Source organism: Lissotriton helveticus, chromosome 12 (genome assembly GCF_964261635.1).
Source record: "Lissotriton helveticus chromosome 12, aLisHel1.1, whole genome shotgun sequence".
NCBI lineage: Eukaryota > Metazoa > Chordata > Amphibia > Caudata > Salamandridae > Lissotriton > Lissotriton helveticus.
In genome coordinates, this window is record NC_136073.1 from 452,408,170 (window position 1) to 452,425,125 (window position 16,956).

Here is a 16,956-nt window from a genome sequence, read left to right on the forward strand (position 1 = left end):
TCCAGAGAGAAACTCTAATTTCCCTTCCTTGCACAAGCCTCACTGTGCACCCAGAACTGAACGCGCAGCGCTAGCTTGGAGCTCGCGGGAGAGGCAGCGGCAGCCCAAGACCTGGGAACCGCTCAATTCACCCAGTCAGCTCTCAGCCAGCCTCCTCTCAGCAATGAGAACGACATCCTGTTTTTATGTTGCGCTTCAACCGCACTTCTCTGGTTTCTAACCGCTGTAAAAAAATAGCACATTCCAGAGAATCCTCCTTGCGGTGCCCACGCGTCAACCATACGAGAGCCATCAGCAATATTAACCTATTTTACATAGCGCTTCAACCTCACGCGTCAACCATACGAGAGCCTTCAGCAATATTAAGCTATTTTACATAGCGCTTCAACCTCACTGGTATGGTTTCTAAGTGCTGTGAATAAGAGGACATCACAGCGCAGCATCCTGTCACTGGCCACACACCTTGTCCAGAACCCCCAAACATAATAATATAAACGGTATCTCTATATAGTGTTTCAAACCGCATTGCTGCAGTTCCTAACCTCGGTAAACAGTGGGACTGTCACCTCACAACACATCATCTTCCTCCTGCCCTTCCCTTCCCGAGATCCCCCCCAAAACAATAATACTTTGTTTTCTTTAAATAGTGCCTCACTGCAAGTTTGCTGTTTTTCACCGCCATAAATTCCAATGTGATATTATATTCTCAGCACTGTCACGTGTTTTTTAGTCATCAGAGGATTTTTTTGTTACCCCAAGAAGAAATGTAAAAACAGAATATGGAGAATTCTTATTCTTTATATTGGGATGTCACCTGTCAGTGAAAACAAGACTGTCTCCTGAGACCCGTCTCTCTCAAGGTTGTTCAGCAACCAAAGATACATTTTGCCCTGTTTGCTGCTCATCAGTCTGATGGAGGCAACCGGCGGTGCAGGTATAATTTTATGATCTGCATTTGCATTTCACCCTGGTTGTTTCTGTATTTTGTACTGCACACATTGTGCTTGCACATGACTTACTGTGCTCTGCTTCACCAGCGTAAACCGCTCTGGCCACTTGGCCCGCGCTATATAAACTCCAAAATAAATAAGTCACAGAGAGAAGTGCTTGGGTGTGGGGTAGGAGCTGTTTCCAATAGGACAGGTTCTGAGAACACACTAACAAGGTCTCTTAACCACACTAACAAGAGCTACACCAAATGCTAACATTATTTGCACCCCTTTTCACACTTGCTCCTACGAGAGCAAGGTGGAAAAAAAAACACACACAAGTGAACCCGCTTAGAAATCGAGTAGTTTTCTTTAAGTATATAGATTTGTGTCATTGAACAATATTTGGGAAGTAAGGTTATGTGACTGGTCATTCAGTATGCAGTAAATCTAGAGAGACCCATGTGTTGAGAGCGCTTGGAATTCTTCTTTTTTGGTTTGCAGTAAAAATATTGTGTAAAAAAAGTACACTGAAAAACGTCTGTCAAAAGCGCAGTATACTGAAAAATGTAAATGAAAAAAGATGCTGCTAGAATAAAATATTGTTGCTTACAGGGCAAAGGTTAGCTTACTAGGAGCGAGGGGACATCCTACTGCTAAAGTAAAAAGGGGCATTTAAAGTGAGGTTGGGAGGGGGCGGGAGGCTAGAGCAGGTGGCATAAAGGTCAGACCCTCTAACTTTGGAGCTGGGGAACCTTGAGTCTCAGCACTGGCTCAACATTCTGCGATTCTGGGCAGATCACTTAAGCTCCACTGTCTACTAAAAATGAATGCATCCTTATGTGATTTAGCTGGTTCTCATGTAAAGCGCTCCATCCAGTACCTTCGGGTCGAGTTGTGATGTATAAAACTGCAAAAAAAACTGATTTATATGATTCAGGGATTGGTAGCGTTAAGGAGTAGTTAAGAGATTTTAGTGTTTAGGTAAGGGTAGCTTTAAGGAGTAGTAAGGGTTTGTTAAGTTAAATAGGCTGAGATCCACTGAGTTTTAGTAGAAAGTTTATGTGTAGCGCAGCACAGTGCCCACATTTGTATGCCAGGCAGGTCACAAGCAGTCAGCCCGCTTACATTCTAGATTCGGAAACCCTCATGAAAGTACGCATGGCATACCAGAAAATAAACACCATAACAGCTAATAAGTGAAAGCGAAAGTGATATAACTAACACACATCTATCCACTTAAACAGACAATATAACAACCCCAGGGTACCAAAAACAGCGTTTACACCAAAGTATAAACCATGGACTGTCTTTACAAAGTGGTCTTTACTTACAACGAGGCGTCTTCACCACTGCATTCCTTTACCAGAAGAGTCTTTACAACAACTTGCAATAGGGGAAGCGGTGTTGGACTTCGAAGTCCAATGCTTCCCCTACTGTTGTACCAACTGGAGTTGGAATAGTAATTGATAACTGTCTAAAGTCCAGCGCTTTCCCCCAAGGGAAGTCCTTGCTCGTTGTAAAGACTTGCATGGTAAAAGATTGCAGTAATAAACCAGCATTGGCATAGCCAATAGGTCTCGCCTTTGGCACCTTATAAGCGTTTAGTTATCCAGTACAATATCCTTGGTGCAACAACATCAAGTGTTGCATGGCTAAGCACTTATAAGGTCCCAAAGGCGAGACCTATTGGCTATGCCAATGCTTGTTTTATTTGAGAGGGAGAATATCTGCACTTCTCAGGAGCGAACAGGTACTCTACATAGTAAATACCTGCATTTCCATATTTCCCTTTAAAGCACTGGTTTATGCATTATGAGAGAATGAATGCAGCAGAGTCTGCAATGCAGTGTGTGCAACCCTGCTATGGTTCAGGGCACATCTCACTATTGTGCGACTTTCATGCTAGCCTCTCCTTAGATATTCTTGTCCTTTGTTCTCTCATGACATTATTTTTTTTTCATCCTTTATTGTTGGACTGGTCAGTCATTTGCTGCTAGGTGAAGTGAAACTATAAGGTTCATTTTTGTGTTGAAGTATGTTCTGAAACATAATGAATGGATTATGGGAGGACGGGATGCCTGGAAGGAGAACACTGGCAGCATTTTCTGCAGTAAAAACGAAATGCACTTGGACATGCTGCTGCTTTGACTATCAGTTATAAAGTGGAGACTTAAAGTGTGTCCCCACTGCTATCAGGAGCTTGAGTGGTGGGAATGGAGAAGGGAAAAATGGAACCATAGTCATATAGGGAAGAAAGTAGGGAATGGGAAGTAGTATAACTAGCAGCAGTGAGTCAAACAGGGAAGCAGCTGACTGATGGTGCCTATGACGGACGACCATATCAATCTATGAATGGTATTGACAGAAAGTGTTAGCACTGTACCCACATTGTCGGAGCCCCAAGGGAAACGATGATTGTGCATGTGGCAGGACAACCATGAGGAACTGCTGTGAGAGTAGGTGGGACCACTTAGTTGTCCTTGTGGGATCACATGTAATGTGGCAAAATGCATTCATTCAAGATGAATTAATCCTTGCCTGTGAACTAATTGATAGAATGATTGACACAGCCTGTAGAGTAATAGCTGAACAGGGATAACCCATTGGTCCACTGTATGTATGTGTCCATGGGCTTATCTAACATTTGATTGACAGATACAGGTCTGAAGAAGGCTTACTAAAAACCCTTTCTATGTATAATATGTGTTATATTATGTAATAAGTACAGGGCTCTATGGAAATAGCTGAACTTGTCTCCTAGGCCAAACCTTAAAAGTTGCACTATAGTGACATTGAAGGTGTTTGTAGCAATGCATGTGAACTGTGTCAGACTTGAAGCTCTTATTGAAATAAACTTTTTTTTAGAGTATTGTTGACTATTTAATGCCATTTTAACGAATTTGAGTTCAGTAACTGAGTGATTGCTTGTTTTCCAGCATTGATTGTGCCGGCATTTTGAAACTCCGAAATTCTGACATAGAACTTCGTAAAGGAGAGACGGATATTGGCAGAAAGAACACCCGGGTGCGTCTTGTATTTCGAGTACACATCCCACAACCTAGCGGCAAAGTCCTGTCTTTGCAGGTGGCTTCCATACCTGTTGAATGTTGTAAGTTGTTTTGTGCATTATTTTTTGCTGTTTTTGTAAATCTGCTTAATTAACTTATAGTACCTACAGCTTTTGTCTGAAATAAAGCCAGTATGCACTTTTATACTGCTCTGCATTGAAATGAATAGAGTTATGGCGCAGTATAATTCCACTTCACCAAACTTGTATAGAGCATTAGAATTTACTTATATTCTGATTTGATCTGCAGTAGTAATCATTCACTATGCAACTCACATTGTAGAAGAATGCAGTTCATCTACGTAAACCTTTAAAACTCTTGACTCCATTGTAAGTAGCGGCCTATTTGTGACTGGCAGCCTCCTTACATGAAAAGAAAAACCTGATGTCACATAATTTCCCTTTTAGTCACAGACAGACTGGTTAAACTCATTTTTCTTCCTCTTCTTTAATTCACTTAATTTGTCCTGGAACTATTTTCGACTCTGACCGTTCTGCTTACTAAACTTCATTTGGGATCTTTTAAATTTGTTTAATCTCATATCCTTGCCCCCAGCCACGAGTTACATTTATTGGTTGATCCAGTGTGCCGATTCTTAGTGATTTGCAATAATTTCATCTAGCTGTTGTTGGAAGCATGATGTGATTATCCCCTGTTAAAAAAAAAGTAATCAGTGCATTTTCAGTGCTGAGTAATTTCAATGCTATTTAGCAATTGCCAGCTGCTGTAAATGTTCTTGAGAAGGAAATACATTCACAACTATCTACAGTTTTGGTGGTGCATCATACTCTCAAACCCTTCAGTTGGGTTTTCACCCTATCCTTAGTAGTGAGTCTGCCCTGTTCTCAGGTTTAGATGACCCCTCCAGAGTCTGTCAACACTGTTGGTCGTACCTTCTCCAGAGGCATCTATAATATGGTTCCCCATTGGGAAACATCTTATATAATAGCCACTTCCAAACCAACTGCTGGTTCTTTTCCTGATTGGAATTGACAATCCTCACTTACGGCTTTCCTCTGAGTTTATCTCAGAGTCCTTTTTTCATATATATGCATATTCCATGCTAACCTCATGGATTCGTTTAGCTACTTTTTAGTGATGTACGCTGTAGACACCCACATATTAATCTGATTGGTTGGCCTGTCCATTGTACTAAGGAAGATGGACTTCATACCTAATTTGTACCCCACTTTAACCCAAGGCATAAGGTTTTTGATTTCCACTTGTCAATCAACTTTGTATATTATTGTTTCGATCTTATAATTATTGTAGATATGTATTGTTGAGCTCTCAGATTACCTTTATTTTGACCTGGCAAGTACTCGTAGAATTATTTTGCCTACGTTTATTTAGTTTTTTCATTATTACTTTTGTTTCTTACTTTTAAAATATATAATTAATGGTAATATAGTAGTAACTCTGGTATTGTTTACCCCTTCCCAGGCATTGTGTGTGTGACTGTGTATTGTGCACAGAAAAAACACTGTTAAATGGATGTAATCATGGTTAAGATTTTTAAATAACTTAAAAAAACCCTGAAATGTATTTTGAGGTTAAAGTAAAGTAATGGTTGTGAGTGGTGGCTTGTTGGGAACCCACCCTCGCACCACGCACAGCAGTGGACAGTTTAGTTTACATAAAAAAATCCATAGAAATTCGCAGAAAAACCAAAGGTTAAAGTGACCTTATAGGTAGAAATTATAATAATATGACTGCAAAATCAGAAATGAAATAATTAGTGTGTGTGTGTGTGTGTGTGTGTGTGTGTGTGAGACGCAAATCCCGTAACTCCAATAATGGACACATCTGAGCTCAGTTTTAATAAGTACAATATTTATTCAATTATCTCGTTCATGTCTATAACACGCTTGCTCACATAACCGCCGCATAATTAATCTGTGCCTTTTATGATCACTGGTAACTGACAACAGACTCATTCATTGTCGAAATCACACGTTTGACAGGAAAGACAGACTTGTGTAACAATACTATAAGTATACTTATAAGTGCAAGGCCAAAATTACGTTTTATACTATAATTAAATGTATATCTTAGTACTATATAATATCTTGCAATTAATAAATAATTGTATCATTTAAAAGCCATAGTAATCTCATATATACATTTTCAAAATGTGTAATATTGTAGTTTCAGTTCTTAGAAATATATATTGACATGTTAGGTGGTCAACCATAGGGTAAACAGGCTTCTTGGTGAATTAATTGTGTGTTTATATATATATATATATATGTCAAAAAAGAGAAGAGCAGTAAATGATGTCATAGACCAGGTCATGAGTGATGTCATATGTGAGGTCATAAGCAGTGCATGGCAGAGGCGCATGTTGTAGTTGGCTCTACTAACTATAACTGGTAAATTTCTGTGTTCTTTTTTAGTTCAAATCTTTAATGTTGTCACTGACATATTCACCTAACTATAACGTTTCTTTAACCTTTAGTTTTTTCAGTTAATTTATAGGCCATATTTTAACGTAAAGAAAAATGTCCATCCTAATGCACGTGGGGGGTGGGGGTGGCACGAAGGGTGTGGCCTGGCATTGTTCTTTGTGCTGCCCCGTCCAAACTTGCTTCCCCCTCCTCTATGCCCTCCATTGTCCAAGTCCATACCATGTCCCCTCCTTCGTCTAGCCCTGTGTGGCGTTGTTCTGCCACTGCCCTTCCTGCTTTCCCTGCACAATTAGCCTGCTTACCCTACCCGCCTCCTCCCTGCCCTCTGTTGTCCGAGTCCATGCACCTGCCCCCTCCGTGCTGTAATGCATTGTCCGGGGGCTGCCACTGCCCTCTAGTTAGCTTGATATCCCTGCCCACTACCTCCTACCCTCTTTTGCCTGAGGCTATGCCCTATCATTGCCTTCCTGCTTAGCTTCCGTGCTTAGCTTGCTGCCCTTACCCGCCTTCCTACTACCCTGTGATGTCTGTTTGCAGCCCCTGCTCCCTCCCTTTTGCCCACCATGTTCCATTGACCTTCCACTGCTCTTCCTGTCTACTCTGAGTGTCCTATTGAGCTGCCACTGTCCCTCTTGCCTGCTCAGAATGGTCAGATGGCTGCTGCCTGTTTCTGCCCCCTCCATTCTGCCTTCCATTATCTGAGTTCTTTATCCCTATTCCCTCCCTCCTGTCCTCCATGGTCCATTTTGCTGCCACTCTCTTCTGCCCTGCATGCTGTGTTGTGCTGCAACTGCTCCTCCTGCCTGTCCTGCATTGTCTGTTATAAAGCTCCTGCCCCCTTCCACTGAGCTCTCTTGTCTGTGTCCAACCCCCACCTGTGCCTTCAGCCCCCCATGGTCTTTTGTGCATGGCCCTCCCCCTTCTATCTTGCCCCCCACCATGGCCGTTTTGCTGCCTAACCTTCCAGTTTGACATGCCTCGTCTTATGTGCTTCCACTGCCACTCCCACCTGCCCTGTGTGGTCAGCTTGCTGCCCCTGACCCCCCCCCCCCACGTTCACTCCCTTGTCTGTGTGTATGCCATTATAGTCTTCCTGTTGCCCTCCATGGTTTGTTGTGCTTCCAGTGCCCAGCCCATCCATGTGCTGTCCCCTATACTCCCTCTCCTGCCTTTCGTGGTCTGTTGGTGTACCCCTGCACACTCCCTCCTGTTCTTCATGGTCCTTTCGCCTGCAACTACCCTTCTGGTCTGTCCGGTATGGCTGGCCAACTTGCTGCCCTTGCCTCTTCTCCTCCCCTCTCCTCTCCATTGTCCATGTTCATGGCTCTGTTCCCTCCCTATTATTTGCCATTGTGCTGCACCTCCCTCCCTTTTGCCGTGTGTGGTGCATTGTGTGCTGCAACCTCTGACGCCTGCCCTGTAAGCTCAGTTTTGAGCCCCTGGCCACCTCTCTCCTGCCGTTTATTGTCCGAGGCCCTTCCCTACCCAATTCTTCCTGTCCTCTGTGGTCTTCTGGGGATTTTAGGCGGCAGATGGCTTAAATAAAGCCATTTTGGGCTTAAAAATATCACCTGCCTGAATCGGTTCTGATTGTATGCCCGACTGTACTGCCACTGTCTCTCTCTTCTGCCCTCAATGGTCTGTTGTATTGCCACAGCCACTCTTGCCTGTCCTAAATGGTTGGTTTGTTCCTCTGCCCTCCATGGTCCACTACCATTTCCACCTGCCCAGCATAGTCAACTTGCTGCCTCTGTACCCTTCTCCCCGCCCTCAATTCCCCGAGTCCATGCCCCTGACTTCGGCCTTCCCACAGTGTTCTAATGGACAGTCTTCAGGTGTTGAACCGTTACAGCCTGGGTGGTCACTACATAAGCGGCATAGTGTTGGCTTAATCAGAGATTGGTCTGACAGTCATGTAGTGTTGTGCGAGTTTATAATGGCGGAACACTTGCAGCTCCTGATGAATTCATAGAACTGTGATGTAAGCTTTAGAGCATAGTGAAGTGATGCAGGTTTAGAATGTTGAGTTATTGTTACATGCTGCTGGTGCGTGAGTAATTTAATAAAGTTCAACCCTTTATCTCACAACAGCAGTCTTCAACTCCGCACCTTGATCTTCTTCAGATTGACTGGATCTTTGCCATCATTTTAGAATAGAGCATAAACCAATATCGAATAACACTACTTATTATGTTCAGACAATAATGAGAGTTTAGATGAAGTTTAAAAGCTTTATTTTTCTTTTTAGAGTCAGTTGTTTGGGTTAAATCTTTACTCAAGTTCAAAATGTGTTAAATCTGTTTACAGATATATCAAGTAAACAGTTAGCAGCAAACAGGAAAATATTACAGCATGTTCATAAAAGAAATTTCCCTAAATCTCTGTTCTATTCTAATAGAGATTAATCTATCAGAACCCATGAAGAGTTCTTTGGAAAAGAGTGCGATTTTTAAGGAGAATCTAGACCTAATATTAAGATTTTATTTGAGCTTCTCATGAAGAGTGGTCCAGGAAAACTCGTCTGAGTCTTGTCTCAGTCAGGAGTTAGTCACAGCAATAGCTGTTTTCTTGAAGAAAATTTAGTTAACACTATCAGCAATAGCTTACAGTGTAAAAGGCAATCGGATGGTCCCAGTGCAAATAGCCTGGACCAGTCTGATCAGCATTAAGCTCTCAGGGGGTGTCCAAGTCCTTGGGCCTCTCATTGTCATCCCGACCTGCATCCACCTTTTGCTCCTTTCATGGCTGCGTAAGGGGCTTCCAACCAGGTCATCACTACCCCAGCCAGAGGGCTGCACAAGTTCCGCAACGTCTGCGTGGCCGTGGGCGCTGTTCAGCCCGACCACGCGGGTAGGGAGGCCAGAAATCAGGTCAAGCGACAACCCCTCTGCCGCCAAACTTCCTAGTCCAATCCTCCCAGATCATGTGCGTCCAGTTGGTGGCAAGATACGCCATCACCACCACCACTGGTGGGAAATCACCTCGGACAGGTGGGTTTTGCAAATAGTCCGAATGGGCTACTTTCTCCCCTTCAAGTCTACCCTTCCCTCGATTCCTCCAACTTACAATCGGCTGACGGAAGATCACCTTGTCTTACTTCGCGAGGAAGTCAAAACCTTCTTGTCCAAGGGAGCAATAGAGAGGGTTCCAAGGCCAGAAATAGGCTGTGGTTGCTATTCCTGATATTTTCTGGTTCCAAAAAGGGTGGATGCCTTTGTCCTATCCTTGACCTCGGAGCCCTCAATTACTTCCTCAAAAAAGAAAAGTTCAAGATGCTCTCTCTTGCTTTGCCTTGGACCTGGGAGACTGGATGGTAGCATTTAACTTGCAGGACGCCTTATATCATATTCTTGTCCTGCCTGCCCATCGGTGCTACCTGTGGTTTACAGTTGGCCACAAGCACTTTCAGATAACTGTGCTCCCCTTCGGCCTCACCAGTGGCCCTCTGGTGTTCACCAAGGTGTTGGCAGTGGTCGCAGCCCATCTGCAATGATCAGAGGGTGTAGTCTTCCCCTATCTTGATGACTGGTTGTTGAATGCAGGCTCATCCCAAGCATTCGTCTCCCACCTCCAGACTACGGCGAACCTCCTGCATTCGTTGGGGTTCACTATCAATGTGCCAAAGTCACACCTGACTCCCTCACATACGCTTCCTTTCTGTGTAGCAGGTCTGGACATGGTGCAGTTTCGGACTTATCCTCCCGAGCGGCAAGTCCAGGATATTTCGGCAATGATACAGATGTTTCAGCCTCTATCCTGGATTTCAGTGAGAATGACTCAGGCTGCTGAGCCTCATGGCCTCTTGCATCCCGCTAGTGGATCATACCAGATGGCACATGTGGACTCTGCATTGGGACCTGAAGGTCCAATGGGCTTCGCATCAGGAAAATCTCACCTACCTCTTTCAGATATTGGAGGCCACTGCCAACAATCTGCAGTGATGGCTGACAAACCGCAACTGGCTCAGGGGCAGACCCCTCTCTCTTCCCCACCCAGAACTCAGTGTGGTGATGGATTTGTTGCTTCTGGGATGGGGCGGCGATCTAGGAGAGGTGGAGATGAGAGGACTTTGGTCTCCGACGGAAGACAGGCTCCACATCAACTTGTTGGAGCTCTGTGTGATCCGATTGAAACTGAAATCTTACCATTCCTCAAGGAGAGGCTAGTTCAAGTGTTCACAGGCAATACTACTGCCATGTGGTACTGCAGCAAACAGTGCAGGGTGGGGTCGTGGACAAGAGGCCCTATGTCTCTGGACTTGGCTGGAACAGGGCATGTCCCTGGTGGTTCAACACATGGCTGGTTCCCCGAAAACCAATGTGGACAAACTCGGCCATCGGTGCCTAGCAGCTAACGAGTGGCATCTCCATCCTGAGGTGGCACAAGGTCTCTTTCAACTGTGAAAGGAGCCTTGGTTAGAGCTGGGTGCCTCTGAAAAGAAAGCACAATGAAAGCAGTTTTGCACATTGGAGTTTCCAAGGTGGCTCTCACTCGACAATACTTTTTGTCTTGAGTGGAGAACACACCTCTTGTATGCCTTTCCGCCCATACCACTCCTGTACCAAGTGCTCAAAAAGATCACGAGCGACCAGGCCCAAGTCATTCTTGTGGCACCGAACTGGGCACGGAGGGTTTGGTATTTTAGGCTTTTGCAAATGAGCATTGATCCTCCGATCAGGCTGCCCCTTCGGGAGGATCTTCTGTCGCAACAGCAGGGTAGGGTCCTCCACCCAAACCTGTTCACCCTCCGCCTCCTTGCGTGGAGATGGAGCAGTGACAGTTGACAGTTTGACCTTCCTCCTGAAGTCTGTGAAGTTATTCTGGCTGCTAGGCGTCCCGCCACAAAGTCAGTGTATGCCTGCTGATAGCAAAAATGTTGTAGATACTGTACAGAACGGTCTGTTGACCCCCTGTCTGCCTCATTTTCTGGCATTCTTCTTTTCATTCTCTCCTTGGCCCATCAGGGCTCTGCTCTGGACACTCTGAAGTGTTACCATTCAGCCTTTTCTGCTTTTCTTTAGTTGCCAGATTAACCGTCACTTTTTAAATTGCCTATTGTTCAGAGATTCCTGAAGGGGCTTACTTATTTCTTTCCACCTTCACCCTTTATTATACCCCAGTGGGACCTTAATTTCATTCTCACCTTTATGCGTGCACCTTTTAAACCACTGCACAATAGGCCTCCTCTGACTTGCTTACTATCAAGACTGTCTTCTTAGTGGCAGTAATGTCTGCCAGGAGGGTGAGCGAATTCCAGGCTCTGTCATCCCGGCCTCCTTACCTGACCATTTTTCCAGACAAAGTAATGCTCCGCACTAGGGCTTTTATTTTGCCTGAGGTGGTGACACCTTTCCACCTAGGCCAGTCTGTCACCTTGCCCACCTTCTATGCTCCTTTGCATCCTTCTAAGGAAGAAGAGCGTCTCCCCCGTCTGTTTCTAAAAAGGGCATTGTCGTTCTACCTTGAACAAACTAAAGAGTTCTGGGTGGATGACCAACTCTTTGTTGGACATAGGGCCAAAGAAGAAACATGCTGTGCAGAAGAGAACCATTTCACATTGGGTAATTCTCTGCATAAAGGTATGTTAGGCTTTGGCAAAGAACCAGTCTCCTGAAGGCCTTAGAGCTCATTCAACCAGTGCTAAGGCAGCCACCATGGCTCTTCAGCGTGGTGTTTCAGTTCTGTCAGGCAGCCACGTGGGCATCCCTGCACATGTTTGCCAAGCATTACTGACTGGACAATCCGGTCTGCAGGGAGGGCCTTTTTTGTTGTTCTGTCCTACAGGACTTTTTGGTTTAAAACTTTTCTGCATTACCCCCTCTTGGGATGGTATTGCTTGGGTCAATCAGATGGACAAGTTACTTATCTTCGGTAACACCTTATCTGGTTGAGACATGATCTAGCTGCAGATTCCTTACCACCTCACCCATCCTCCCCGCACTGTGGATCAGTTTTTAGTGTCAGGGCTGTTTCCCTTCAAGGCCCTAGTTTTTTTAACACACCATAGTCACTCTTCATGGCTCTGCGCTTCTGGCGTGAAAAGTCGTGAAGCGTGCTGACGTCAGCGCACACCGGGTGGCACTTATATAGATGACACAGACGTCACAACAACTAACCCAAATATGGCGTTACTGATATTTTATATTTGATATTTATTGATTTGTATAGCACTGAATCACCCATGAGGGTATCTCGGCGCTGGGGACGGAGGAACATCAGAACAGGAGGGAAGAAATTTAGGAGAGGTGGGTTTTTAACATCTTTCTAAATTGAATCAGATTGTGTCCTGAGCGTAACTGAGGAGGTAGGCTATTCCAGAATCGGGGGGCAAGATAAGAAAATGCCTTGCCACCACTGCAAGCCTTTTTGATTCTGGGAATGGTGAGCAAATGTTCGGTGCTAGACCTGAGAGTTCGTGACGGGATATAGGAGGAGAGCTTGTTGGTGAGTTACATGGGGCCCTTGCCATTACGGGCTTTGTGAATAATACAGCCTATTTTGAACTTTACCCTTTTCTTTATGGGGAGCCAGTGAAGTTGTTTGAGTAGGTGTCCAGAGGGTGTTCTAGATGGGGCATTGTTGGTGAGTCGGGCAGCAGTATTCTGCACTACCTGGAGTTTATTAATGGCACTTTCGTTGACCGAAAACAGGAGGGCATTGCAATAGTCAAGCCTACTCAATATTAGGGCCTGCATGAGTGTTTTTTTTGTAGAGGAGGGTAAGAGTGGGAAAATCCTACGCAGGAGGCCAAGAACATAGTAGCAGGAACCTGCGGTGGTGTTGGCATGTGTGTTATGTGTGAGTTTGTGATCAATTCTGACACCTAGGTTCTTAACCACTTCTTTGGGAGTGGGGGCGGTTCCCAGCTCTTCTGGCCACCAAGTAGGTGACTAGAGAGTGGTAGCTCCTCCAAACAACATGATCTCTGATTTGCCCCCGTTGAGTTGCAAAAAGTTGTTACGCATCCAGGCAGCGATAGATTTCATGCCTTCGGAAAACAGATCAATGTTGGGTGTATTTTTATCAAATGTTAGAAGGAGCTGGGTATCATCTGCGTATGAGATTGGAGTAAACCCCAAGGATCTCATGAGTCTGGCCAGGGGGTGATATATATATTGAAAAGGGTAGGGCTTAGGCAGGATCCCTGTGGGACCCCCTTGCTCACTTTGGTAGTGGCAGATGTAAAAGATCCCATGGTAACTGTTTGAGTTCTGTCTGTAAGAACGTTGGTGATCCACCTCAGTGCTGGCCCTTGAATGCCTATGTCTTGGAGCCTTTCCAGAAGGATGTGATGTGAAATGGTGTCAAATGCTGCTGACAGGTCAAGCAGCACCAAAAGCGCTGCTTGACCGTTGTCAGCAGCCATGCGTATATTGTTAGAAACCTCAATAAGGGCGGACTCGGTACTATGTTTAGCCCGAAACCCAGATTGAGAAATATCCAGTAGTTGGTGAGTTTCCAAATAATTAGACAAGTGTCTAACAATGTGTTTTTCAATGAGTTTGGACTGTAAGGGTAGAAGAGATACGGGTCGATAATTAGTGATTTCGGTGGTTGGGACCTTGGGGTCTTTACGTATGGGTTTGATTTGCGCATGTTTCCAAGCCGATGGAAGGCGGCCCTCCCTAAGGGAGCAATTCAGAATAGAGCAGATAGGGAGAGCTAGTTGTTCCGCAAATTTAGCAGAAATTCTGGCCGGGATGGTGTCCAAGGGTGAGCCAGATTTCGTTGCTTCTATAAGGGATATAACTTCCTTCATATGAAGCTGGGGAAAGGTGTGGAGTTGGGCAGATGTGGTATAAGTGTCAGGAGGGCAGACCGTGGGGGGAAGGGAAGAAGTGTTAGCAGCAATGATTTTCTGGTAGATGGTATCAATTTTGAGGATAAGATGCTCCGCGACATCATTGCATATGGACTGTGAGGGGGATTCCACAGTGTCACATGCTGATGGGCTAGTGTAGGCTTTTACTATTTTAAATAGCTCCCTGGAATTGGATCCAGCCTTCTCCAATTGATGAGTAATGTGCATTTTGTGGGCTGTTTTAATGTTATTGTGGTAAGCTGCTAAGGCGCATTTGTATTTAGTTCTGTCTTGTTTTAAGTGTGTGAGTCGCCTGGTGCGCTCCAGTTTTTTACATTCACTCTTTTCAATACGTAGGGCCGGGGAGTACCATTCTGTAGTAGCAGTAGAGCTTTGGAGGGGGGGTGAGTGGCCAGTTTCAAAGGTGCTGCTTCATCCAGTACACTGGAGATAATGTTGTTAAAATGGCTTAGTTGTTGTTCGACATTGAAATTTCGGGTGTCAATGTCCCATGTCGAAAAAGAAGAGGCAAGGTGATGAGCTTTGATTTTATGCCAGGGTCTGTACCACCTATCTGTGAGGGGTATGGGAGAAGGTGAGATGGGGGGGCTTGTCAGATGGAAATTAACTACAGAGTGATCCGACCAAGTGAGCGGTAAAGTAGCTCTATATTCAATGAATTGAGAGTTGGAAGGAATTAAATCAAGGGTGTGTCCTGCTAGATGAGTGGGATCGCTGTTGAGCTTTAGAAGCCCCTGGGAAGCCCAGTCCTCTAGACAAGTTTTGGCGTCTAAGTTGTTTAAGTCCTCACTATGAATATTAAAATCTCCTAGAAGTAGGAAATTTCGGGTAGCAGCAATATGGGGGGGCGATCAATTCTAAAAGAGGACCATTAATGTCGTTTATTGGTCCAGGGGGCCTATAAACCAGTGCTCCTCTCCAACTCTGTTGGGGGTGTAGTTCAATTTTAAAAATAAGACATTCAAATAATTTCGAACAGAACTGGTCAAGTATGGTAACTGGTACATGTTCTTTATGAATTATGGCTATACCTCCGCCCGCTCATTCTAGCCTATCAAGTCTTTGAATTCTAAAGCTGGGTGGGAGAGCTAGAGCTATCGCAGGAACTGCCGAGGGTTTTATCCAGGTTTCCGCGAGAAATCCCAGATCTGGGTTAGTATCCTCTAAGAGATCCCAGATGGCGATGGCATGTCGGTGGAGAGATCTAACGTTTGCTAAGAGGCCTATCCATGTAGTATGGTGGGGTGGCTCGGCAGGGGGGTTCGTGTAGGGCCGTGTCTTGGCGGTAGAAGGTGATCTGGTAGTAATAGAATTAGCTGTAGTTTTTATGTTCTGCAGGGGGCTGGGCTGGTACTTACACTCATAGCAAGAAAAAAGTCCTTCGGGCCATCCTCCGAAGGGACATGATTGGGGGGCTGCGCGTCTGGGAGTGCATGGGATGATATAGTGGGTGGGCTAACAGCTGCAGGCAGCTGATTGGTCGCCCGGCCAGGAAGTTGCGAATCACTTCCTGTAGCTGGGGTCTTTGTCCCGCCTCCCTCAACAATTGGTGGTGGACCGGGGAGTATGGACTAACAGTAAAAATACAGTGAGTGCCTTTTTAAAACAGCGGCGATTTTACCTTTGTGCTTTTTGTAAAAAATTCAGCGTGAGCCCTTTCCGGCGCTCCAAGTTACCACCAGCGCGTCCACTCGTGTCTGGGAGTGTAGGAGATGATCTAGTGGGTGGGATAACAGCTGCAGGCAGCTGATTGGTCGCCCGGCCAGAAAGTTGTGAATCACTTCCTGTAGTTTGGGTCTTTGTCCGGCCTCCCTCCACACAAACCAAACAATTGGTGGTGGACCGGGGAGTATGGACTAACAGTAAAAAAAAATACTGAAGGTAAGTAACTTGTCCTTCTTTTCCCTTAATTTACTGTTTGCTTTCAAGGAGGTTCTAGCAGTTCAGAGTTTACTTTGAACAAATTTTCCAAGTTGACATTCAATGATGTGTTCACATAGTATGACCATTCAGGTGCTGAATACCTACGACAAGATGCTCTTTTGGACCTTTTTAAAGATTTTCCCTTTTGCTCTATACCACTTTCATCACTGGATTTGGATTCTTCAGGTATGGTTTCTGGTATTCATGTTACTTTGGAGCTTCTTGTGTGGGCTTTTTTACAGTAGCTTTTTGGCCATTCAGCTTGTCTGTTGTGGTACGTGTTCCTTCCTTTGAACCTTCTGGTTGTGCAGATGCAGTTTCAGTGCCACTTTTGCCTCAAGGAGGAGTCTGTTTTGTTTTGTTAGGTCCTACTTTTCCACTTTGTGTGATTTCAAACACTTGAATGTGTTTGTTCAGTTTATTGATCTTCACCTCTTTCTTCCTCTTGCTGTTACTCAGGCAATAGTGTTGTTAGTCTGGGTGGCCCTCAGGAATTGATGCAGTCACCAATGCTCTTCATGTTGGATCATGGACCACCAATATATCATCTGGGTTTCTTGCCTTCTTAGTGTGAGGCATGAATCCAGTTTGCGATCAAAGCACACTTAACAGTGGTATTTGTTGTCAGAATTACCTGGAAGGGGCCTTTCCATATGGGTTCTAAATAGGTCTTCCAAACGTGCTTTTTGATTAACCCTGGGCAAAGCACTACACTAGCGTAGTTTACGAAGTTTGCGCAACTTCGCACTACGCGAACTGCACGTAGCACAGTGCAAACATGTGTTGTGTAGTGTAGTGCAGCG

At 44.9% G+C, this 16,956-nt stretch overlaps 1 protein-coding gene across 1 annotated transcript in view; it reads left to right on the forward strand.

The window, feature by feature from the left end:
* The window catches only part of NFATC3 (nuclear factor of activated T cells 3), a 934,632-nt gene that overhangs the window by 538,746 nt on the left and 378,930 nt on the right, over positions 1-16,956 (forward strand). The window contains exon 5 of the mRNA XM_078669777.1: positions 3,869-4,041. Coding sequence (XP_078525903.1) covers positions 3,869-4,041 — 173 coding nt within the window. The remainder of the gene's footprint in view (positions 1-3,868; positions 4,042-16,956) is intronic.